The sequence below is a fragment of the Rana temporaria genome, chromosome 10 (assembly GCF_905171775.1).
Source record: "Rana temporaria chromosome 10, aRanTem1.1, whole genome shotgun sequence".
NCBI classification, from domain to species: Eukaryota; Metazoa; Chordata; class Amphibia; order Anura; family Ranidae; genus Rana; species Rana temporaria.
In genome coordinates, this window is record NC_053498.1 from 11,143,033 (window position 1) to 11,167,279 (window position 24,247).

At 46.5% G+C, this 24,247-nt stretch overlaps 2 protein-coding genes across 2 annotated transcripts in view; both read right to left on the minus strand.

Annotated features, from left to right (window-relative positions):
- Nucleotides 1-7,682: 7,682 nt before the first annotated feature.
- The window catches only part of LOC120916308 (phospholipase A2 inhibitor and Ly6/PLAUR domain-containing protein-like), a 32,484-nt gene continuing 15,919 nt past the window's right edge, over nucleotides 7,683-24,247 (minus strand). The window contains exons 2-5 of the mRNA XM_040327212.1: nucleotides 15,584-15,703; nucleotides 12,999-13,148; nucleotides 11,444-11,584; nucleotides 7,683-8,179 (exon numbers count right to left, since the gene is read on the minus strand). Coding sequence (XP_040183146.1) covers nucleotides 7,986-8,179; nucleotides 11,444-11,584; nucleotides 12,999-13,148; nucleotides 15,584-15,703 — 605 coding nt within the window. The 3' untranslated portion in view covers nucleotides 7,683-7,985. The remainder of the gene's footprint in view (nucleotides 8,180-11,443; nucleotides 11,585-12,998; nucleotides 13,149-15,583; nucleotides 15,704-24,247) is intronic.
- On the minus strand, nucleotides 19,544-23,129 carry NUP133 (nucleoporin 133). The gene has a single exon (XM_040327211.1). The coding sequence runs from the start codon at nucleotides 23,020-23,022 to the stop codon at nucleotides 19,609-19,611; it is 3,414 nt and encodes a 1,137-aa protein (XP_040183145.1). The 5' UTR covers nucleotides 23,023-23,129; the 3' UTR covers nucleotides 19,544-19,608.

Below are 24,247 nucleotides of genomic sequence, written 5' to 3' on the forward strand. Positions count from 1 at the left end.
GAAAATAGCTGATCACAGACGCTGTCCATCCAATCTGACAGAGCTTGAGTTATTTTGCAGAAAAGAAGAAGAATGGGCAGAAATGTCCCTCTCTAGATGTGCAAAGCTGGTAGAGACATCCCTAAAAAGACTGCTGGGCACTGATAGGCGGCACTGCTGATACACGTGAGTGAGTGAGAAACTTATATAGCGCAACACATGCGAACTGAACCGCCTCTGGGCGCTTGGTATCCATTCCCTGGGCCCTCAAAAGAGATGGGTTTTGATCCTTCTCCTGAAGGCCAAGTGGTTTTCCTCCAACCGGATGCTGGTCACTGATAGATGGCACTTATAGCGATCACTGATGGCACTGGCAGGCATCGTTAATGGGCACTGATTTCCATCTGCCTGGGCACTGATTGCCATCTCCCTGGTGGTCCAGGGTGGCATACCTTTTGTGAGAATCCCTGGTGGCCATCCCTGGTGGTCTGGTGGCATCCCTGGTGGTCCTGGGTGGGTATCTGCGGGGGGCTGCACTGATAAACAATAAGCACAGACCCCCCCCCTGGTCAGGAGAGCAGTCGATTGGCTCTCAGACAAGAGTGAGGAAAACCTGATCAACGTCTCTTCCTGTTTAACTCGTGATCAGCTGTGATTGGACACGGCTGATCACGTGGTAAAGAGTCTCCGTCAGAGACTCTTTACCTAGATCGGAGTTGCGGTGTGTCGGACTGACACACCGCACCACCGATTGCCACGATGCGCACCTCCAGGGGCACGCAGCGTCTTGGTATCCTGCGGACATCATATGATGTCTGGTCAGGATAACACAACCACTTTGCCAATGGGTGGGCTGCAAGTGATTAATTTACATATGAAGGAAACACCTTCATAATAACCTCCCATAGCCCTTCCTCTGCAGTCTTGCAGTAAGCCATTATTCTCTGGCATGCTGCAAGACAGGAACGATTGAGGAGGAGGCATGACACATCAACTCCCTGAACTCCTGAAACTATAGAGGCTCAAAGTATCGTGGGACGTGTGGTATCAGGACTGGCATTGGAAACAAGAAGTCAGAGAACTTAGATATTCAGCCAGGAGGAGGAGTGACATCGCAGACACAGAAACAGGGGGCCGGATTCAGATACATTGGCGCATCTGTCCGGCCCACGTAACGTGTCTCCGATACGTTACACCGCTCTAACTTTGGGCGCAAGTTCTTTATTCACAAATTAGAGCGGCGTAGCATATGTGTTGCGGCGTAAGGCCGCGTAATTCAAATGGGGGTGTAGGGGGCGTGTTTTATTTAAATTTATGTTGACCCCGCGTTTTTGACGTTTTAGTTGAGCGGCGCATGCGCCGTCCGTAAAATATCCCAGCGTGTATTGCTCCAAATGACGTCGCAAGGACGTCATTGGTTTCGACGTTAACGTAAATTACATCCATCCATATTCGCGACCGACTTACGCAAACGACGTAAAAAAATCTAAATTCGACCCGGGGACGACGGCCATACTTAACATAGGATAGGCCGCATATAGCAGGGGTAACTATCCGCCGGAAAAAGCCGAACGCAAACGTCGTAAAAAAAAAAAGCGCCGGGCGGGCGTTCGTTTCTGAATCGGCGTAACTCCTCATTTGCATATTTGTCGCGTAAACAAACGGAAGCGCCACCTAGCGGCCAGCGCGAGATTGCAGCCTAAGATCCGACGGTGTAAGTCACTTACACCTGGCGGATCTTAGGGAGATCTATGCGTAACTGATTCTATGAATCAGTCGCATAGATACGACGGACGGAATTCAGAGATACGACGGCGTATCAGGAGGTACGCCGTCGTATCTCTATCTGAATCTGGCCCCCCAGTGTATAAAGCTAAAGGAGGTAAATTATACAAAAACTGACAGTGGGGTTTATGATTGATTTACATTCACAATGCAATGTGTATAACGTCACATGATTTACCTTGAATAGTTTTAATATACGTTTTAATATACGCATACAAATTCATAAGATTTAGCATTACTACTAACATAGACATGAAAACTCACAAAAATATTACAGTGGAAGGATTCCTTTGTTTGGTTAACAAAACGTTTATTATTTTCAAAAAGTTTTTTTCTGTTCAATGAACTTTTGCATAGAGTATAATAATTAGGTACAGCAATGGGATCAAACAGAACCCCACCCAAACCATTTATTCATTTCATGCAATGTCTCGCTCACCTATCAGGCTTATAGGGTCATAGCTGATTACTTTGCATAACTTGTACTATATTATACAGTGTGTTATCTTTATCATGTAGCTATGCAAATATCTTTTTGACATAAGACCTAAACATAATGGGCCAGATTCATGTAGAAATGCGGCGGCGTAACGTATCGTAGATACGTTACACCGCCGCAAGTTTTCATCGCAAGTGCCTGATTCACAAAGCACTTGCAATGAAAACCTACGCCGGCGGCCTACGGCGTAAGCCCGCGTAATTTAAAGGGGCGTGTGCCATTTAAATTAGGCGCGCTCCCGCGCCGGACCTACTGCGCATGCTCCGTTTCAAAATTCCCGCCGTGCTTTGCACGAACTGACGTCATTTTTTCGAACGACGACGTGCGTAGCGTACTTCCGTATTCCCGGACGTCTTACGCAAACTATGTGAATTTTTAAATTTCGACGCGGGAACGACGGCCATACTTTATACAGCACATACGTGTGCTGTGTAAAGTTAGGGCACCCAAAACGACGACTAACTTTGCGATGGGAAACTAGACTAGCAAACATGAAAAACCATTGTGGATCGCCGTAACTCCTAATTTGCATACCCGACGCTGGTTTTACGACGCAAACTCCCCCCAGCGGCGGCCGCGGTACTGCATCCTAAGATCCGACAGTGTAAAACAATTACACCTGTCGGATCTTAGGGATATCTATGCGTAACTGATTCTATGAATCAGTCGCATAGATACTCTGAGAGATACGACGGAGTATCTGAGATACTCCGTCGTATCTCCTTTGTGAATCTGGCCCAATGGGAATATTTAGAGTGACTCTAAAAAAAAATAAGAAAAAACTGCACCCTATAAAGAGAGATATAATATTCACATGTCCTGCCCCTCATGCAATCTTTGTACTATTGAGGAGTTACAGTGGCTGCAATGTATTTAGCATCTAACATATGTGTGGGCATGCAGATGCTTGTGCTCCTTGCTGGGTGCCATAACTCAATCCTCTGGCCTCTACATCACAACAGCATCCTATAGGTATGCAGGAGTAAGCAGATGAAACCACAGCAGAACTCAGGGGGGGGGTTTCTTGAATGCCATAGATCTCCAAGAGAGAAGAAAGTTTATGTCTGCGGGTTGCTCTGAGGAAAGGGGATAGGGTCCCAGAAACGCATCAGGGTTTTCACAGCCATTCTATTGAATGCTGGTGGCAGCTGTTGGTGGTCCATCCTTCCCATTTATATGGCTTGATTTTATTACAAAGAACAGAAATGGAGCCACTTGACTTCAAAGTCTAAGGTAAGTTAATTAGTTGCCCAAATCAAGGCAAATCCACCTGCTTACGCGTTTCGCTCCATACAGTGCTTAGTCATAGAGTCATAGGGCCAGATTCACAGCTGAAATACGACAGAGTATCTCAGATACTCCGTCGTATCTCTCAGAGTATCTATGCGACCGATTCATAGAATCAGTTACGCATAGATATCCCTAAGATCCGACAGGTGTAATTGTTTTACACTGTCGGATCTTAGGATGCAGTACCGCGGCCGCCGCTGGGGGGAGTTCGCGTCGTAAACCAGCATCGAGTATGCAAATTAGGAGTTACGGCGATCCACAACGGATTTTCACGTTCGCTACGTCGCCGCTAGTCTAGTTTCCCGTCGCAAAGTTAGTCGTCGTTTTTGGTGCCTTAACTTTACACAGCAATCGTATTGCTGTATAAAGTATGGCCGTCGTTCCCGCGTCGAAATTTAAAAATTAACGTCGTTTGCGTAAGCCGTCCGGGAATACGGAATTACGCTACGCGCATCGCCGTTCGAAAAAATGACGTCACTGCGCGCAAAGCACGGCGGGAATTTTGAAACGGAGCATGCGCAGTAGGTCCGGCGCGGGAGCGCGCCTAATTTAAATGGCACACGTCCAATTAAAATTACGCGTGCTTAAGCCGGAGGCTGCCAGCGTAGGTTTTCATTGCGAGTGCTCTGTGAATCAGGCACTTGCGATGAAAACTTGCGGCGGTGTAACGTATCTACGATACGTTACGCCACCGCAATTCTACGTGAATCTGGCCCATAGTCTCATGGACTGTTTGGAGCTGACATCCTGCTGTTGGTGCAGTGATGGTGAGAAACCTACAGTGGAGTACTTTGGGATTGTTTGCAGCATGTTGTTTGGTTATCATTTTAATATGTCTACTGTTTGTGAGTATTGTTTACATTTTAATGCTCAATAAAGTAATACCTATTTTTGAAGGCCAGTGTCCTTTTTATTTTTTTCTGCTTATGTATTGCAGAACATGTGAGTAGTAATTATTTTCTTTAACAAAAGCAGTAATTTATTAGTTTTTAACTCTAGCTACCAAGGTGCTTTAAAGTGGACTTGAACCCCAAAAAAGGAAGACTTCCTATCTTACAGGGGTCATCTAGAAAAGGTAATTTGGGCTAAGCAGTGCCCTGAAAATCTAATTTTGTCTTAAATTCCTCCAGAAAAATAGAAGAGCGCTTCCTGGTATATGAGGTTGCCTAAGCACTCCTGTACTGATAGCTTCACCTGCAGTGTGAGGTCCAGGGTACTTGTTGGCAGATGCATTTAGCTTGTCTGCCACTAGGTGGCCCTGTTCCTAATATAGTATTGCAGAGAGAATGATGTAATTAAAGCAAAGCTCCACCTAAAAGTGGATGCTCCGCCTATCAGCCTCCTCCCCCCTCCGCTGCCACGTTTGGCACCTTTTGGGGGGGGATTGGGTACCTGTTCTTGACAGGTACCCGTCCCTACTTCCGACAGATCTCGCTGAGGCAAGATCACTCGGAAGTTGGCCCCCCTCCTTCTTCCCTCGCCGCTGGGCCATTCAGAAAGTGCAGCGCGCTTCGTGCGTGCGCAGTAGGGAATTGGCTGTGAAGCTGAAAGGCTTCACTACTTGGGTACCTTACTGCGAATGGCGGCGGCAGCACTCGAGAGCCGATGGAAACATCGGTGAAGTGGAGTTAGTGCCCATATACTGTAAATTCCAGGATAGGAGGGGCCTTGTGAGTTAATTCATGGAAGCCAAACACCCCAAAGCTCTTTGGATGTGGCCAGCAACTGCCAAGGGGCCTGAGCACACCGCCAACACCGAGTGAGGTAGTTCAACATCCAGAAGGACCAGCTGCAGTTGCCCTAACTCCTTTAGGTTCTATTGTGGGCTGTAAGTTAGATGCAAAAGGCCTTTTAGGCCGGGCTAAGGGTCCTCTGAAATGAGTACTAGTACACCTTGGAACAGGGCTGGACTGGGACAAAAAGTTGGCCCTGGACTTCTTCCAGACTGGCCCACTTTGACAGGTCTCTCCCATGGCGGCCGGACAACTCCCGCACCCCCCCCCCCCCCCAGCCACCCAAGCCCCCTCTCCCCCTTCACTAGCCATTCTACTTTATTAGAGTAGAAAGGCTGGTACTGGTACTCTTATAGGCAGTACCAGTGGGGAAGCTAGACATTATTTCACCCGGGGCAAAGAATCAGTTCGGTGCCCCCCTTATGGGACAAGATTAGGCAGAAGTGAGAAACTCCCAGGCCATAGCTGTTGAATCAGCTGTCTGTCCCCTCCCCCATGCTCCTCTGTCGTCCCCCCTGCTTCTCTGGTCCTCCCCAAGCTTCTCTGTTGCCCCCTAGGTGAGCGCTGCGGGAAGGGAGAGACAGAGGAGCGGAGGGGGGCAGCAGTCCGCTGTCACTGAAGCCGGCCCACTGAGCCATCGGCCCACTGGGAAACTCCCTGTAGTCCCAATGGCCAGTCCATCCCTGCCTTGGAATATGTTTATCATCTGGTAGCGTGCCCGACTGGGAAGAGCTATAGAATGAGACATTGGTAGAGACTGGTATATTAAAGACCCTTGTCTTTTTCTGTCAAAGTTGCCGGGGATGGACGTGCTCGGCTAATGCCCTGCGCCTCATGTAAAGTCCCAACCTTTTTAGTTTTCCATATTCATATTAACGGGGGCATCTTTATTGTACTTAGTGAAGGAAGCTGAATGCTGTGTGCTTACTTATACATGGGGCAAGTGGTTCCGACTCTGTGGTGCTTCTAAGGCCCCTTTCACACCTGCGGACCCTATGTCCGCTTTTTCATCCATCCGTTTGCGGATGAAAAAAATAAATACATTGAGTCCCTATGAGATTGCGGGTGTCAGCGGATGACCCCCCCCGCCGTTTACTTACCTGACCCCTCGAAAGTCCCGCACCGTGAATGCGTTGGCTTCTCGGCTCATTCATTGGTTGATTGATAGCAGTGCAGCCATTGGCTCCCGCTGCTGTACTTCAAATCAATGACGGGGGCCGAGTGATACAGCCTGCGGCTATGGCTGCCGGCTGTATTACGGGAGAGCGCCCGCAAGCTAACCCCCTTGGTAGAGAGCTTCCCATGAAGGGGGTTAGCTGATGCGGGGAGGGGCCGAGACAGTCGCCAAGGGACCCCAGAAGACGTGGATCGGGGCGCCACTCTGTGCAAAACGAGCTGCGCAGTGGAGGCAAGTATGACATGTTTGTTATTTTTTTTTTTTTAAACGGGAACCTTTAGTGTCCCTTTAACCACTTGCCGACCTCCTCATGTACATATACGTCGGCAGAATGGCACGTACAGGCACATTGGCGTACCTGTACGTCCCTGCCTTCTAGCGGGTGGGGGGTCTGATCGGGACCCCCCCCCCCGCTACATGCGGCGGTCGGTAAGCCTCGGGAAGCGATCCGGGACGACGGAGCGGCTATTCGTTTCTAGCCGCCCCATCGCGATCGCTCCCCGGAGCTGAAGAACGGGGAGAGCCGTGTGTAAAAACGGCTTCCCCGTGCTTCACTATGGCGGCGCATCAATCGTGTGATCCCTTTTATAGGGGAGACTCGATCGATGACGTCAGTCCTACAGCCACACCCCCCTACAGTAGTAAACACACACTAGGTGAACACTAAATGTTACAGCGCCCCCTGTGTTTAACTCCCAAACTGCAACTGTCATTTTCACAATAAAGAATGCAATTTAAATGCATTTTTTGCTGAGAAAATGACAATGGTCCCAAAAATGTGTCAAAATTGTCCGAAGTGTCCGCCATAATGTCGCAGTCACGAAAAAAATCGCTGATCGCCGACATTAGTAGTAAAAAAAAAAAAATGCAATAAAACTATCCCCAATTTTGTAAACGCTATAAATTTTGCGCAAACCAACCGATAAACGATTATTGCGATTTTTTTTACCAAAAATAGGTAGAAGAATACGTATCGGCCTAAACTGAGGAATTTTTTTTTAATATATATATTTTTGGGGGATATTTATTTTAGCAAAAAGTAAAAAAATATTGCATTTTGTTTCAAAATTGTCGCTCTATTTTTGTTTATAGCGCAAAAAATAAAAACCGCAGAGGTGATCAAATACCACCAAAAGAAAGCTCTATTTGTGGGGAAAAAAGGACGCCAATTTTGTTTGGGAGCCACGTCGCACGACCGCGCAAATGTCAGTTAAAGCGACGCATTCCCGGAAGCTGAAATTTCGCCTGGGCACGAAGGGGGTTTATGTGCCCAGTAAGCAAGTGGTTAAGTAACCTGAAGTCTTAAGAGTTGCAAGAAAATGTGATGCATTTAGCAAAATGATCCAGTGCCAATGTACTTCCCAGCCTCCTGATTACTCTCATGTGAAAATGCACACCCAGTCTAACTAAATACATTTTGCAACCAAAATTTATAAAATGTCATTGAACACAAGCACAATATATACATCTCAAGCCTTCCTGTGTGCCGCCATTATGTATGGAGTGCGCGCTGAATTTGCATTTAACACAGGAGTTTCAAAAGGACAGAAATAGAAAAGATCAGCGCGAGAACATTTTCGTGAAGGTGATTGCCGCCATTCTCACAAATATTTTTTAAATCCACAACCGACTTGTTCATGTGCCACACTTGGTGGACTGGGTCACACAACTGTTTGGTGGCGCAGCCGCGCGCTATTGTTGAGGAAGGTACAGGCCCTGTGGAATGAAAGATAAAGATATAGATATAACCTTATTGAATCAACTTGTCTTTATAGTAGGGTTATTAAAGGGGTTGTAAAGGTACGATTTTTTTTTTCCTAAGGGCCCTTTCACACTGGTGCGTTTTTCCCGTGTTTTCGCGGTAAAAATAGCGCTATTAAAACACCCATAAAACGCTCCCCATGCCCCCTCCATTGAAATTAATTAAAAAATGCTGTAAAAACGGAGCGTTAAAATCGCGGTAAAACACCGCGTTTTACCACGTTTTTAATTCATTTCAATGGAGAGGGGCATGGGGAGCGTTTTAATACCGCTATTTTTACTGCAAAAACGCGGCAAAAACGCACCAATGTGTAAGGGCGCTAAATAGCTTTCCTTTACCTTAGTGCAGTCCTCCTTCACTTACCTCATCCTTCCATTTTGCTTTTAAATGTCCTTATTTCTTCTGAGAAATCCTCACTTCCTGTTCTTCTGTCTGTAACTACACACAGTAATGCAAGGCTTTCTCCCTGGTGTGGAGTGTCATGCTCGCCCCCTCCCTTGGACCACAGGAGAGTCAGGACGCCCTCTAACACACAGCTCCTTTCTCTATCTGCAACGTAGAGAGCGTCCTGACTCTCCTGTAGTCCAAGGGAGGGGGCGAGCACGACACTCCACACCAGGGAGAAAGCCTCGCATTACTGTGTGGAGTTACAGACAGAAGAACAGGAAGTGAGGATTTCTCAGAAGAAATAAGGACATTTGTTGTAGGGAAAGACGATTGCTGACGTCACACGTCCAGCCCCGCCCCCCTACAGTTAGAAACACATATGAGGTCACACTTAACCCCTACAGCGCCCCCTAGTGGTTAACTCCTAAACTGCAATTGTAATTTTCACAGTAATCAGTGCATTTTTACAGCACTTTGCCAATGGTCCCCAAAAATGTGTCAAAAGTGTCCGATGTGTCCGTCATAATGTTGCAGTCACGAAAAAAAAAATCGCTGATCGCCGCCATTAGTAGTAAAAAAATTAATTATTAATCAAAATGCAATAAAACGATCTCCTATTTTGTAAACGCTATAAATTTTGCGCAAACCAATCCATAAACGCTTATTGCGATTTTTTTTTACCAAACATAGGTAGAAGAATACGTATCGGCCTAAACTGAGGGAAAAAAAATGTTTTATATGTTTTTGGGGGATATTTATTATAGCAAAAAGTAAAAAATATTGAATTTTTTTCAAAATTGTCGCTCTATTTTTGTTTAGAGCGCTAAAAATAAAAAACCGCAGAGGTGATCAAATACCACCAAAAGAAAGCTCTATTTGTGGGGAAAAAAAGAAGCCAATTTTGTTTGGGAGCCACGTCGCAAGAGCGCACAATTGTCAGTTAAAGCGACGCAGTGCCGAATCGCAAAAAGGGGCAAGGTCCTTAACCTGCATAATGGGCCGGGTCTTAAGTGGTTAAACAGAACAGAATAGATAGAAAGTAAAAGAATAGAATAAAATAGAATAGAAAATAAAGTAATAGAATTCAAGAGAATAGACTAGAAAATAATAGAAAAGAAAAGAATTGGATAGAAAATAAAAGAATATAACCGACTTCCAAAATTCGAATTTCGAACAGAATAGAACCAGCTATTCTTTATTTATTTTTCTCATTTGAAAGAATTTTCCTTCATTCCTCCCCTCACTAGAGATATCTAGGAAGTGGAAGGGGGGGAGGGGTGCAAAGGAGCTGGGCCAGCACATAAAGTAATTAGACACTCCCAGATAAAGATAGGGCTAGGGCAAGCAATGAAGGAGGAGGAGGCTGTGCAAGAAGATCAACTCTTCCTGGAGTAGTCATTGTTTAACCACTTCCATACCGGGCACTTACGCACCTTCCCGCCCAGGCCAATTTTCAGCTTTCAGCACTGTCGCACTTTGAATGGCAATTGCGCGGTCATGCTACACTGTACCCAAACAAAATTGGCGTCCTTTTTTCCCCACAAATAGAGCTTTATTTTGGTGGTATTTGATCACCTCTGCGATTTTTTTTCTTTTGCGCAACAACTAAAAAAAGACTGAAAATTTTGAAAAAAAAATACGTTTTTTTTTTTTCTGTTAATTTTTTTGTAAATAAGTAAGTTTTCTCTTTCAATTACGGGCACTGATATGGCGGCACTGATGAGATGGCACTGATGGACATCGATGAGGTAGTACTGACGGGCACAGATAAGGTGGCACTGATGGGCACACATAGGCAGCACTGATGGGCACACATAGGCGGCACTGATGGGCACTCATGGGCGGCACTGATGGGCACTCATGGGCGGCACTAATGGGCACTCATGGGTGGCACTGGGCACTCATGGGCGGCACAGATGGGCACTCATGGGTGGCACAGATGGATACTTATGGGTGGCACAGATGGGCACTGATAGGTGGGCACTGGGCATGGATGGGCACTGTGGGGTGGCACTGATGGACACTGTGGGGTGGCACTGATGGACACTGTGGGGCGGCACTGATTTACCTATGTTGCCAGTCAGTGCCCATTTGTGGGCACTGATTGGCATCTTTTTTTTTTAATGCTTTTTTTCAGACTTCTTTTTTTCCCAGATTTTTTTTTAGTTTGCCCTTCCCTGGTGGTCCAGGGTGGGCTTCCCTGGTGGTCCAGTTTGGCGATCCGAGGGGGGGCTGCGCTGATAAACAATCAGTGCGAACCCCCCCTGTCAGGAGAGCCGCCGACCGGCTCTCCTCTACTCGCGTCTGTCAGACGCGAGTGAGGAAGAGCCATCAACGGCTCTTCCTGTTTACATCGTGATCAGCCGTGATTGGACGCGGCTGATCACGTGGTAAAGAGTCTCCGTGAGAGACTCTTTACCAAGATCGGTGTTGCGGGGTGTCAGACTGACACCCCGCAACAACGATCGCCGCGTTGCGCGCCCCCGGGGGCGCGCAGCGGCTCAGAATCCTGAGGACGTCATATGACGTCCAGTCAGGATTCTACAACCACTTTGCCGCCGTCAATATGTCATTGGCAGGGGGCAAGTGGTTAAAGCAAACCCAAAGGCACATTGCATGCAGGGCCGTCTTTAAGGCGGGGAAAAGGGGCAGCTGCCCCGGGCCCAGTCTTTGTTGTGGGGCCCAAAGCAGCTGCCCCTTGAGCCTACACTGCCTGAAAATAGTTGATTTGAGAGGGCCCATAAAATGTTTGCCCAGGGTCCAATCAATATTAAAAGCGGCCCTAATTGCATGTGAATAAGAAATTAGGAGAAGGAGGTATCGGCACCTACCTTTAAGATTGGTTAGCTGAGTTATACATATCGTCTCATTTCCAATACAATCCGTGGACACTACTTTGGCACATGACTTGGCATTTGGAACGAAGCAGGAAGGGCATTTCATGCCGTTCTTTTCTGTCGAGACTTCGGGAACTAACGGAGAAGAAGAAAATCACACATACGTTTTATACAGAAGTCGTATTTCCTCCCTCTCTATGACTGTCTCCCTTCAGAGCTGAGATAAAAGCGCCCACCAGGAATTCATTATCCACCGGAACCCTGAGTACGGGAATTTAGGATGGTATTTTGATCGACTATTCGGAGTCTAGGCGTGCAGTTTTCCCTGGATTTCCATGGATTGGACCCATTAGTTACACAGAGGTTTTCCACAGATTTCCTGAGAAAAAAACCCTAACCCTAACCTAACTAAATAATAATCATAAATACATAAATAAAATAACTATAACCCCAACCCCTAAGTAATAACAATTAATAATCCATAGTATTACTAATTCTAATCTTAACCATAATAATAACCCCTAACCCTAACCTCAAACCCTAATCCTAACCCAAATATTACCCTCTAAACCTTAACCCTCAACCCTACACATAACCCTTAACCTAACTAAATAATAATCATAAATAAATAAAATAACCCTAATAATAATTTTGTAATTTTACTAATTCTAATCTTAACCCTAATAGTAACCTCAAACCCCTAATCCTAAACCCTAAATCTAATCTTAACCCCTAACTCTATCCCTAATTTGTAGTATTACCCCTAATCTTAACCCTAATAATAGCCCCTCAACCTAACCTCAGACCCTAATCCTAACCCCCTAACCCTAATATTAACCCCTAACCCCCAACCCTAATATTAACCCCTAACCCCCAACCCTAAGATTAACCCCTAACCCAACCCTAATGTTAACCCCTAACCCTAATATTAACCCCTAACCCTGAGGCCGGGTACTAACGAACAAACATGTACGATGAAACCGGTCCGTCGGACCGTTTTCACCGTACATGTCTGCCAGAGGGCTTCTGTACGATGGCTGTACTAACCATCGTACAGAAGTCCGCGCGTAAACAATACGCGGGGGGCGTGTCCGCGTCGTCGCCGCGGCGACGTGGGCGGGCCTGCCATTTAAAGGCTTCCACGCATGCGTCGAAGTCATTCGACGCATGCGAGGGACGGCGGGCGCTCGGACATGTACGGTAGGTCTGTACTGACGACCGTACATGTCCGAGCGGGCAGGATTCCAGCGGACGGTTTTAAAACACGTCCAGGAATATTTGTCTGCTGGGAAAAGGCCCGGCGGGCAAATGTTTGCTGGAATTCGGCCCGCTCGCGCCCACACACGACCGAACATGTATGCTGAAACTGGCCCGCGGACCAGTTTCAGCATACATGTTTGGTCGTGTGTACGGGGCCTGATATTAACCCCTAACCCTAATATTAACCCCTAACCCCAACCCTAATATTAACCCCTAACCCCCAACCCTATTAACCCCTAACCCCCAACCCTAATAACTCCTAATCCGAATATTAACCCCTAAAACTTACGGATGGGCTCAGGAGGGGTGCAATTGTCGGTGTCACAGCAGGTGATGCTGGTCAAATATCTGCCATTGGGGAGACTTATACTTCCAGTCTTTGAACAAAGTTCTTTTGGTCCACATTGTCTCATGTACAAATTCATAGTCACCATATCACCTTGAGAATAGGAGAAAAGAAAAGGAACGTGTGTTCTTTACTGTAATCCAAAGATCGAGTGTTATGTCACCTTTTACAATACAGTGGAACCTCGGATTACGAGCATAATACAGGAGAATGCTCGTAATCCAAAGTACTCGCATATCAAAGCGAGTTTCCCCATTGAAGTCAATGGAAACAAAAATAATTTGTTCCGCATTGACTTCAATGGCAAAAATATTGCATGCGGCCAGAGGTGGGGGGCGCCGGAGAGCCTCGGAAATGACCAGAAAGGGCCGAGGACCATTCGGCTGACCTCGGAAAGACTCTGTTCCCAAGGTTTGCCAAGGTCAGCCGAGCTGCCCTCGGGCCTTTCCATGCATTTCTGAACGGTGCCTGCTGCCTGCTTTGTTCCCTGCCTACTGTCTTGTTTGATGTCTGTCTAGACCTCTGTTCAGGCTCAACTAATCTCTTGCCTGCTGCCTGCCTTGATCCCTGCCTGCACTTGTCCACTGTCTTACTTGGCGCCTGCCTAGACCTCTGTTCGTGCCCAGCTACTCTCTTGCCCGCTGCCTGCTTTGACCCCTGTCTGGGCCTGTTTGCTCTCTTGCTTGCCATCCAGCCTGGACCCCTGTTCAGGCCCAGATATTCTCTTGCCTGCTGCCTTTCATCCCTGCATGGGCCTGCCTGTTTAGACCTCTGTTCAGCCCCAGCCATCTGCCTTGACCCCTGCATAAACCTTCTACTTTCTAGCTTGCTGTCTTTGCAGACGTTCGGACCCAGCTATTTTCTTACATATCCTCTGCCTTGACCCCTGCCTGGACCTGCCTATTCTATTGCTTGGCACCTTCCTGGACCCCTGTTTGGGCCCAGCTACTCACTTACCAGCCATCTGCCTTGACCCCTGCCTGGGCATCCTACTCTCTGGCTTGCTGCCCGTGAAGACATTTGTTCAGACCCATATATTCTCTTACATTTCATCTTCCTTGACCCTTGCCTGGACCTGCATATTCTCTTGCCTGCTGCCTGCCTTGACCCCTGTCTGAACTTTCCTACTCTCTTACTTGCCACCTGCCAGGACCTCTGTTCGGAACCAGCTACTTTCTTAATAGCCATCTGCCTTGACCCCTGCCTGGACCTTCTACCCTTTGGCTTGCTGCCTGTGCAGATGCTTGTTCAGACCCATCTATTCTCTTACATACCATCTGCCTTGACCTCTACCTGCACTTGCCTACTCTCTTGCTTGGAACCTGCCTGGACCTCTGTTCGGGCCCAGCTGCTCTCTTAAGAGCCATCTGCCTTGACCCCTGCATAGAGCTTCTACTTTCTGGTTGCTACCTGTGCAGACGTTTGTACGGACCCAGCTGTTCTTTTACATACCCTTTGCCTTGGCCCCTGCCTAGACTTGCATATTCTCTTGCCTGCCGCCTGCCTTGACCCCTGACTGCACTTGCCTACTCTCTTGCTTGCCACCTGCCTGGACCTCTGTTTGGGCCCAGAAACTCACTTACCAGCCATCTGCCTTGACCTCTGCCTGCACCTCCTACTCTCTGGCTTGCTGCCTGTGTAGACCTTTGTTCAGACCCATCTATTCTCTTACATACCCTCTGCCTGGACCTGCCTATTCTCTTGCCTGCCACCTGCCTTGACCCCTGACTGCACTTGCCTACTCTCTTGCTTGCCACCTGCCTGGACCTCTGTTCGGATCCAGCTACCTTTCTTGCCTTGACCCTTGCCTGGGCCTCCTACTTTCTGGCTTTCTTACATACCATTTGCCTTGACCCCTGCCTGGACCTGCCTATTCACTTGCTTGCCGCTTGCCTTGACCTCTGTTCAGACAAAACAACTCTCTTGCTTGCCTCCTGCCTTGACCCCTGCCTGGAAATGTCTACTCTCTCTCTCTCTCACTGCCTGCCTAAACCTAACTACTCTCTTGCTTGCCACCTGCCTCAACCTCTGCTCAGACCTGACTACTCTTTTCCCTGCTGCCTGCCTTGACCCACTCTGTCTCTGTCACTCTGCTCTTTACTCCTATCAGCATGTCTTTGCTATCACATAAACACAGCAGCACAACTGATTGGCTCCCTTTGTTGCTTCTCACTCCGCCAGTCTAAGCTCTGCTGTACAGGGACAGCAAGAGGCTGATTCTAACTCAAATTCAGGTACTTACACCAGGGCCGTCTTAATAGCACCACGGGCCCCTGGGCAAAGTAATGCTCTGGGGCCCCTACAATGATGACAGTGCAGTGTAGACATCAAGTAGGTAGGAGGCAGACGGCCTCCCTTGTGTATCTATCACTCTCAGTGCCATCATGGGGGCCCCCAATTTCAGGGCAGCGTGGGCTCAAGCACCAGTAGCTTTGGGGAAAGCGAAGGGGCCCCCCATGCAGCTGACAGCCCTGACTTACACTGCTTCTATTGAGAAAAAACATGATAGGATTCTGGGATAGCCATACCTATTTTGCTTACTGCGCGGGTTAACAGGCAGACAGAGTTCCCGGATGAACAGACTTCGGAAGATCCGTTGCAGATTTTGTCCGCTGCAACTGAACATTCTACACAAGTCAGGGAGTAACCTGCACAACAACAAAAAGTACCAAATAAATACCAAATATTATTAAACAGTCTGCAAACCCCAACTGTAAACTTTTTTATTTGCTCTCTTTTGATTTGTTAAATATTCCGTTCAAAGCTTTGTGATATATCTGTAAATAAAAAAAATAAAAAAATACCTGTTGATCCTGCCAGAAATCCAGCGAGCTGATAACTTCCTGTGCTCATTGCCCCTGCTGTACGGAGATCTCAAGCAGTCTTATGAGGCTGGCTCAGTTCTCCCCTTGGACTACAGGACACCTCCCCCTCCTTTAAGAAGAGAAGAAGAGGGCAAAATGTTCCGTGTTGCTGTCCTGGGGTGACAACGCCAGGTGAAATGAAAGGAAAAAAAGCCTGTAAAGAATAAAACGAATGCAGCTCCCATATCTAATGACTAGTAAGCTGCAATATATTACATTAACCTTTTTGGGGCAGATCCACAAAAGGATTACGCCGGCGTATCTATTGATACACCGGCGTAATTTTAAATTTCCAGCGTCGTATCTTTGTTTTGAATCCTCAAAACAAGATACGGCGGCATCTGGGAATCGATCCGACAGGCGTACGTCTTAGTACGCCGTTGGATCTAAGATGGAATTTTTCGGCGGCCTTCCCGTCGAAATCCGCGTCGAGTATGCAAATGAGCTATTTACGCCGATCCACGAACGTACGTCGGCCCGTCGCTTTTTTCCCCCGTCGTTTGCGTTCGGCTTTTTCCGGCGTATAGTTAAAGCTGTTATACCGAGGCGTACTCAATGTTAAGTATGGCCGTCCTTCCCGCGTACAATTTAGCATTTTTTACATCGTTTGCGCAAGTCGTTCGTGAATAGGAATTTGCGTAGAATGACGTCACCGTCGTAAGCATTGCCGGGTTTCGGTTTAACTTCAAGCATGCGCACTGGGATACCCCCAGGGACGGCGCATGCGCAGTTCCAAAAAAACGTTGTTTACGTCGGGTCACGACGTATTGACATAAAACACGCCCCCATCACTCCTATTTGAATTCCGCCACAACAGATACACTACGCCGCCGTAACTTACGGCGCGAATTCGTTGAGGATTCAAACCAAAAAATGTAAGTTACAGCGGCGTAGTGCAATAATGCGCCGTTGTATGTGGATCTACCCCTTTGGGTTTAAACCCCTGAAAATGCCTCTATGTGTAAAAGTCACTAATGGCATTCCTTCTTAAAAAATGCACTGCTTCTGCCCCCTACTGGCTGACAAAGAAACTGAGATTTTAAGTCATCTTCCATGCTGATTAAATGATTTCTTTATTTAGTTGTTTAGCTGTCTTCTTTGTGTTGCAAACTATTGCACTGCTTCTCACCACATGTATTTTAACCACTTCGTTACTGAGCCTGTTTTTCAGATTCAGTGTTTACGAGACTAAAACAGTTTTTTTTGCTAGAATATTACTTAAAACCCCCAAACATTATATATATATATATTTTTTCTAACACCCTAGAGAATAAAATGGCAGTCATTGCAATACTTTTTGTCACACCGTATTTGCGCAGCGGTCTTACAAGCGCACTTTTTTTGGAAAAAAAACACTTTTTTGAATTAAAAAATAAGACAACAATAATTTTTGCCCAATTTTTTTATATATTGTGAAAGATAATGTTACGCCGAGTAAAAGGATACCCAACATGACACGCTTAAAAATTGCGCCCGCTCGTGGCATGGCGTCAAACTTTTACCCTTAAAAATCTCGATAGGCGACGTTTAAAAAATTCTACAGGTTGCATTTTTTGAGCTACAGAGGGGGTCTAGGGCTAGAATTATTTCTCTCGCTCTAACGATCGCGGCGATACCTCACTTGTGTGATTTGAACACCGTTTTCATATGCGGGCGCTACACGCGTAAGCGTTCGCTTCTGCGCGCGAGCTCGTCGGGACGGGGCGTTTTTAAAATTTTTTTTTTTGTTTTCTTATTTATTTTTATAATTTTTTACACTGAAATAAAAAAAAAATAAAAAAAATAATCACTTTTATTCCTATTACAAGGAATGTAAACATCCCTTGTAATAGAAAAAAGCATGACAGGTCCTCTTAAATATGAGATCTGGGGGTCAAAAAGACCTCAGATCTCATATTTAGACTAAAATGCAAGAAAAAAAAAAAAAAAAATTGGAAATGTCATTTTTTCAAATGACAAAAAAAAAAAAAATGTTGCTTTAAGACGCTGGGCGGGACTGATGTTTTGACGTCACTTCCGCCCAGCAGAGCTATGGGGACGGGCAAAGGAGATTTTTCCTTCACTCGTAACCCCGCACAGCTGCCGAACGGTCCCGATCTCCTCCGCCGCTACCGACGGCTCCAGTAAGCGGCGGAGGGCGCGGGACAGCGGCGGGAGGGGGGCCCTCTCCCGCCACCGATAACGGCGATCTCGCGGCGAATCCGCCGGAGACCGCCGTTATCGTGTACAGGACCGTCGGCACTAAAGATGGATACCTCAGTTGTGGCAGCAGCTGCTGCTGTTACTGAGATATCCATCTTTAAAAACAGGACGTCTTTTGACTATGGGCTGGAAACCAAGTGGTTAAAGAAGGGAACATTAGTAATATTTAACCCTTTCACGCCGACGCAACGCATATATGCGTCCTCGGCTTTCGGGGGTTATACCGGGATGATGCCTGCAGCCGCAGGCATCATCCCGGTACTGTTGTTTAGACCCGGCGATCGGCTATCCAAACATAACAACCGATGCGGCTAAAAGCCGCTCGGTTGTTATGCCGGAGGAGCGGGAGGGGACATCCCCCCCCTCCCGCCGCCTTTCGCCGCTCTGACCGGGCCTCCCGTCCCACCGGGAGACCCGATCATCCATCCGGCGCCTTCTGTGTCCAGGCGGAGACTGACACTAAGCCGTAAACGGCTTTAATTCAGTCTCCGCATTGAAACCACGGAAGCGGCGTCATGACGTCACTTCCGGGTTTCTCGGCTGCCAATGGCGCCGGATTTAAAAAAGTACACAGTATTCAGAATCGCCGTTTTCGGCGATCTGAATACTTTGAAGTGCAAAGGAGGGCTCGGAGGTCTTTTAGACCCCCGATCCCTCCATAAAGAGTACCTGTCACCACCTATTGCTGTCACAAGGGATGTTTACATTCCTTGTGACAGCAATAAAAGTGATCAAAATGAAAAAAAAACAAAAAAAAAAAAAACAACACAATTTAATATTATAAAAATAAAATAAATAAGAAAACAAAAAAAAAATTTTTTAAAGCGCCCCCCTCCCCGCGAGCTTGCGCAGCAAAGAAAACGCATACGGAAGTCGCGCCCGCATATGAAAACAGTGTTCAAATCACACATGTGAGGTATCGCCGTGATCGTCAGAGCGAGAGCAATAATTCTAGCACTAGACCTACTCTGTAACTCTAACCTGGTAACCGTAAAAAAAGTTTAAAGTGTCGCCTATGGAGATTTTTAGGTACCGTAGTCTGTCGCAATTCCACGATTGCGTGCAATTATAAAGCGTGACATGCTTGGTATCTATTTACTCGGCGTAATATCATCTTTCACATTATGCAAAAAAAATGGGCTAATTTTACTTTTTCATTTTTTTAAAATTCATGAAAGTTAATTTTTCTCAAAAAGTTGTGTTTAAAACACCGCCGCACAAATACCGTATGACATAAAATATTGCAAAAATCGCCATTTTATTCTCTAGATTCTCTGCTAAAAAAAATATATATAATATTTGGGGGTCCTAAGTAATTTTCTAGCCAAAAATATGGATTTTAACTTGTAAACGCCAAATGTCATACATAGGCGTAGGCATGAAAGGGATATATAAAAAAAAAAAAACTTCATTTTTTTTCCCCAAGCTGTAATTTTATTAGCACATATCCTTATTTGGAAACAAAATAGTAGGTATTTTTAAGTCAATTATGCATGTGCTTTTAAAAAATGTTCATAGTTTGCTTTTAGAACAAACTCAAAACATCGATTTGACTTCAAACTGCCAAGTTCATCTGACTGAAGAAGAGCGTTTACATCGGGTAAGTAAGTCTCAAGGTCTTTGCCTTCATTTAATAACTTTTGAAGTACTTTAACAAAAACTGAGTTTTTTGAGGCTTCGATTGGGTCATCTTTCCCACCTAAAGTAGACCACGTGTTTTTCTTTACAGATTTGCAAAGTATTTCTTGCTTCAGTTGTTCCAAATTCACTCCATCATCCTCATGGATATATTCCAGCAGGTCAAGAGCTTTCTTGAAATCATTTTCATTTGCGTTTCTGTTCTCTTCACTTATGTATAGCTTGATTAATTCTAATGGTGTCAGCACAGGCATCATGTTTAATTCCAATTTTTTATCCTCTAGAACCTGTGGAGGCAAGGTTTCTTGATGAAGAAGAAAATGTTCCTGGTCTGCAATTTCTTCAATTTTATCTTCATGCATGCATACATCTTCATGCGAATCGTATGCCAAAGCAGCCAATTTGCTCAGTGCCAACAGTGTCTTCTTCTTACTAAAGTACCGTCTCTCCATGTTTGCAAGGGTATACAGTGTTCTGTGTGCCGTTTCAAAATCCTGGCTGTTAACTTCATGTAACCAACTAAGATGTTCATGAGCTTGCAGAAATAAAGCCAGGTGCCCATGCTGGGAAACTGGTTGGGACAAAAGCTTTCCACGCTTCCCTTTCTCTAAATACCAGCGGAACAAGAAATCTGAAAAATTCTGATCAGCAAACTGAGTCATATAATGCTGCAGCCTGTTCTCGCTGTCTGTGATTTCACATATCTGCACCAAAATATCAAAATCGCAGAACTTCTCAGCAAGACTAGATGCCCACTGGTGCTGTCCCAACGTCAAAAATGGAGTGAGAAGTTCAGATCTCTTCTGTGCATACTCTACTTCAAGAACGTTGTATCGTTCCTGGCTGGATGGCTGGTCCACAGATTTCAACTGAGTGACGTAATCATCAAGAAAATAATTCAATAGGGATGCCAGTTGTTCTGCGAGCTCGCTGCGGAGTATGGAATCAGCTTGAGAGTAGACTTTAAGTATTATGCTGTGCTGGCGTGAAATAACTGTACGAATACCTACAGAAGCAGTCCATGGGATATACTCTGGTTCTTTTTTCATATGTTCAGTTTTATAAAGAGATGCTTTATTTAGACGATACTGACTTGCAGCGTGCAGCATATCCTTTAAAATCATATTCACATCAAGAACTACATTTGCCCAGTCTGCAGTGTCCATAGTTGAGTTTTGCAGCTCGGCTTCCTCTTGGTCTACAAAGCATTCAAAGATGATATCCATCTGCGATACCTCTCTAAAGTAGACATCAGCAGCAGTAAGGTTTGGTGGAACGGAATGCATTTTTTTGTTTAGTGCCAGCTGTATAGCAGAGTTTACCAGTTTAGGAAGCCTGGCGTGGTGATTCTTCAGAGCAATTGCAGATGACAGTTTCTCAGCGTGTTCACAAAGCAACAGTCGAGTTGCCACGGTAAGCTCTCTCGTCTGGCAGGTGCTTAAACAATCGAAGAGCCCAACCTGATGAAGAAAGTCCAGAAAAAATGAATGTGCTTTCATTTTATCTTCCAACTGATGCAAAAGAATCAAAGAAGTATTACTCAAGTAAGCCGTTTCGTCAGGTACTGACTCTGCCCATCTAGGATCAGACGCAGGATAGTCATCCACCAAGTCCATGCTGATTTGTGCAACAGCTTGATCCAATTCTTTGTCCGTTTGGAAATCCACAGCAGTTGGGAACAGACTGTCTATCATGCACTGTGCCCCAACTGTATCCTTCCTGCAATATTGCAAAAACGCAGCCTTCAGCAACTTTGTCTTGTCACAATTAATTGCGTCTCCCTTCTCCGGCAACGCAACCCGATTACTGACGACAGCCATTGACGACGATGGTGAATCTTCAAACTCTTTCAGCAACCCCAATGCATTTTCTCGAGGAACGATAGTAAGAAGGCCACTCTTTCTGGTAAAAACGATTGGCATATCAGCACAAGTTCCCGCTCCTATTATATAATCTCCTTGCGCTTCAAATGAAATGGTCTCCTGCGTCAAAGTGCTTCTCTTACGCCCCACGGAATAGGCAAAAACCATTTCTTTGGTATAGATGTAAAACGACTGTCCAGCAAAGTTAGGAACCACAAGATGAGAAATCAACATTTCTTCAGACTCAAAAAGTGGGTTGAATTGAGTAACGTCAACATTAACTTCATCGGAAAAGTTGTAACCTTCGTCATTTACATTTACAAGGGTGTAATAGATCAGGCAAGGATCGTCTCCGCAACGCCAGGCAGCGGCCAAGATAATCAGACCGTCTTCATTGTGATTTAAATCCAAGTAAGCGAAGTTGATTCCGCTTCTGATAGCGCTGTAATTACTTTCAGAGCCCCAAATGGCATCAGAAATTTTTTCGTCAATCAGCTGTCTGAAGTCCCAACTTTGAATGTGATATTCGGCGCTGTCATTCATTTCCCATTTCTCAATGCTAGTGTTTGTGAGCGTGTATAAGCAATCTCCTTTATCCCAAAGAACGCTGCAAAGAGAAGATTCCACGGCGGAAGGTAAAATGCCCAAGAGAGACGAAACTCTGCGGCCGATACCGGACAGCACGCTTTTCCCTTGCTGAAAGAAGCGCTGGTGGATTTTCCCAGAGGAATCCGGCATTAATCGAACAAGCCGATTCGCTTCCGATGACAATACGAAATCGCCGATCTGAACGGCAGTAAGGAACGCACAAGCGGAGCCATTAAAATCGACATGCGTTTCGGTGAAAAATTCTTCATGCGAGAGACTCGGCCAGTGGCGGACTGTTCCTTCGCGTGTAGCCGCCATTACCGCAACTGACTGCGCAGAAGAAGAAGAAGAATCACCCGAGTGAGCGGATACAGCGACGAGTTCTGCAGAAGATGGCGATTTGCTGGGTGGGAGTTGCAACTCTTTGCACACCAACTTTGCAGATGGAGACTGGCCGATCTTCCAGATTGTAAGGCGATCCCCGGAGACTAACCAGGCCCATCCAGAGTCACACACGTTGAAACTTAAAGGTTGATCGTTAGAATTTGCCAATGCCTCCATGACCTTGACAGGGAGAGATGATCCGAACAGCTGAACATTGTAATTGTCAGTCTCAACAACGAACGGGTGAGCCGCTCCTTTTGTTGGCATTGCCCAGGAAGCACCCGTCGTGGCCCGGCTCCCTGCGGGTGAAGAAAACACCGGAGAATGCAAAGGAATACCAGCGGCTAGACTTTTCCTTCCAGCGGGTCCCCGATTAGAAAGCGGGCGCCGGGATGTCGCTCCGATTTGAGAACGCGGTGATGGGAACATCGTAATACACAGCTCCCGCCAAGCAGATCAGAATGGGTCGGAAAACGTTGGGTGACACGAGCGGCCACTTGTGATGACGTACAAGGTAAGCGTCGGCAGCGCCTTTCTAGCTTACTTCTTATTGGGTAGCGGCTAGTTCCTGGCCATTTGAAGGACCCTGGTGATGTCACAGACCATGTGACTGTTTGGTGACATGGTACAGAGAAGTTACAGGAAGTGATCACAAGCCGTTCGGCTGCTCTGCTAAACAGGGGTGTGCGCGGGCTTTTCTCTGCTTCAATTCTGGAATCTCTGCCAAGGAGTAGGACTGTCTGTAGCTGTATATAGGAGGGGTGGTGTCTGTAGCTGTATATAGGGGGTGGGGGGATGGTGAATAGGAGGTGCAGAGCAGAGCACACGTCTTCACCCTGAAGGTTTCTCCCTCCATCTTCTTTTATATTATATCCTCTCTGTATACCCCCCCCTCTGTCCTCTCTGTATACCCCTCTGTCTCTCTCTCTGTATACCCCCCTCTCTCTCTCTCTGTATACCCCCCCCTCTCTCTCTCTCTGTATACCCCTCTCTCTCTCTCTGTACCCCCCTCTCTCTGTATACCCCTCTCTCTCTCTCTCTCTCTCTCTCTCTCTCTCTCTCTCTCTCTCTCTCTCTCTCTGTATACCCCCCCCTCTCTCTCTCTCTCTCTCTCTCTGTATACCCCCCTCTCTCTCTCTCTGTATACCCCTCTCTCTCTCTGTACCCCCCTCTCTCTGTATACCCCCCTCTCTCTCTCTCTCTCTCTCTCTGTATACCCCTCTCTCTCTCTCTCTCTCTCTCTCTCTCTCTCTCTCTCTGTATTCTCTCTCTCTGTATACACTCTCTCTCTCTGTATACTCTCTCTCTCTCTCTCTCTCTCTCTCTCTCTCTCTCTCTCTCTCTGTATACCCCCCTCTCTCTCTCTCTCTCTCTCTCTCTCTGTATACCCCTCTCTCTCTCTGTATACCCCTCTCTCTCTCTGTATACCCCTCTCTCTCTGTATACCCCTCTCTCTCTCTGTATACCCCTCTCTCTCTCTCTCTCTCTGTATACCCCTCTCTCTCTCTCTCTCTCTCTCTCTCTGTATACCCCCCCTCTCTCTCTCTCTGTATACCCCCCCTCTCTCTCTCTCTGTATACCCCCCCTCTCTCTCTCTCTGTATACCCCCTCTCTCTCTCTCTGTATACCCCCCCTCTCTGTCTCTCTGTATACC

Coding starts and splice junctions, on each gene's coding strand:
- NUP133 (XM_040327211.1), bottom strand. CDS start 23,022: ATGTTCCCATCACCGCGTTCTCAAATCGGAGCGACATCCCGGCGCCCG.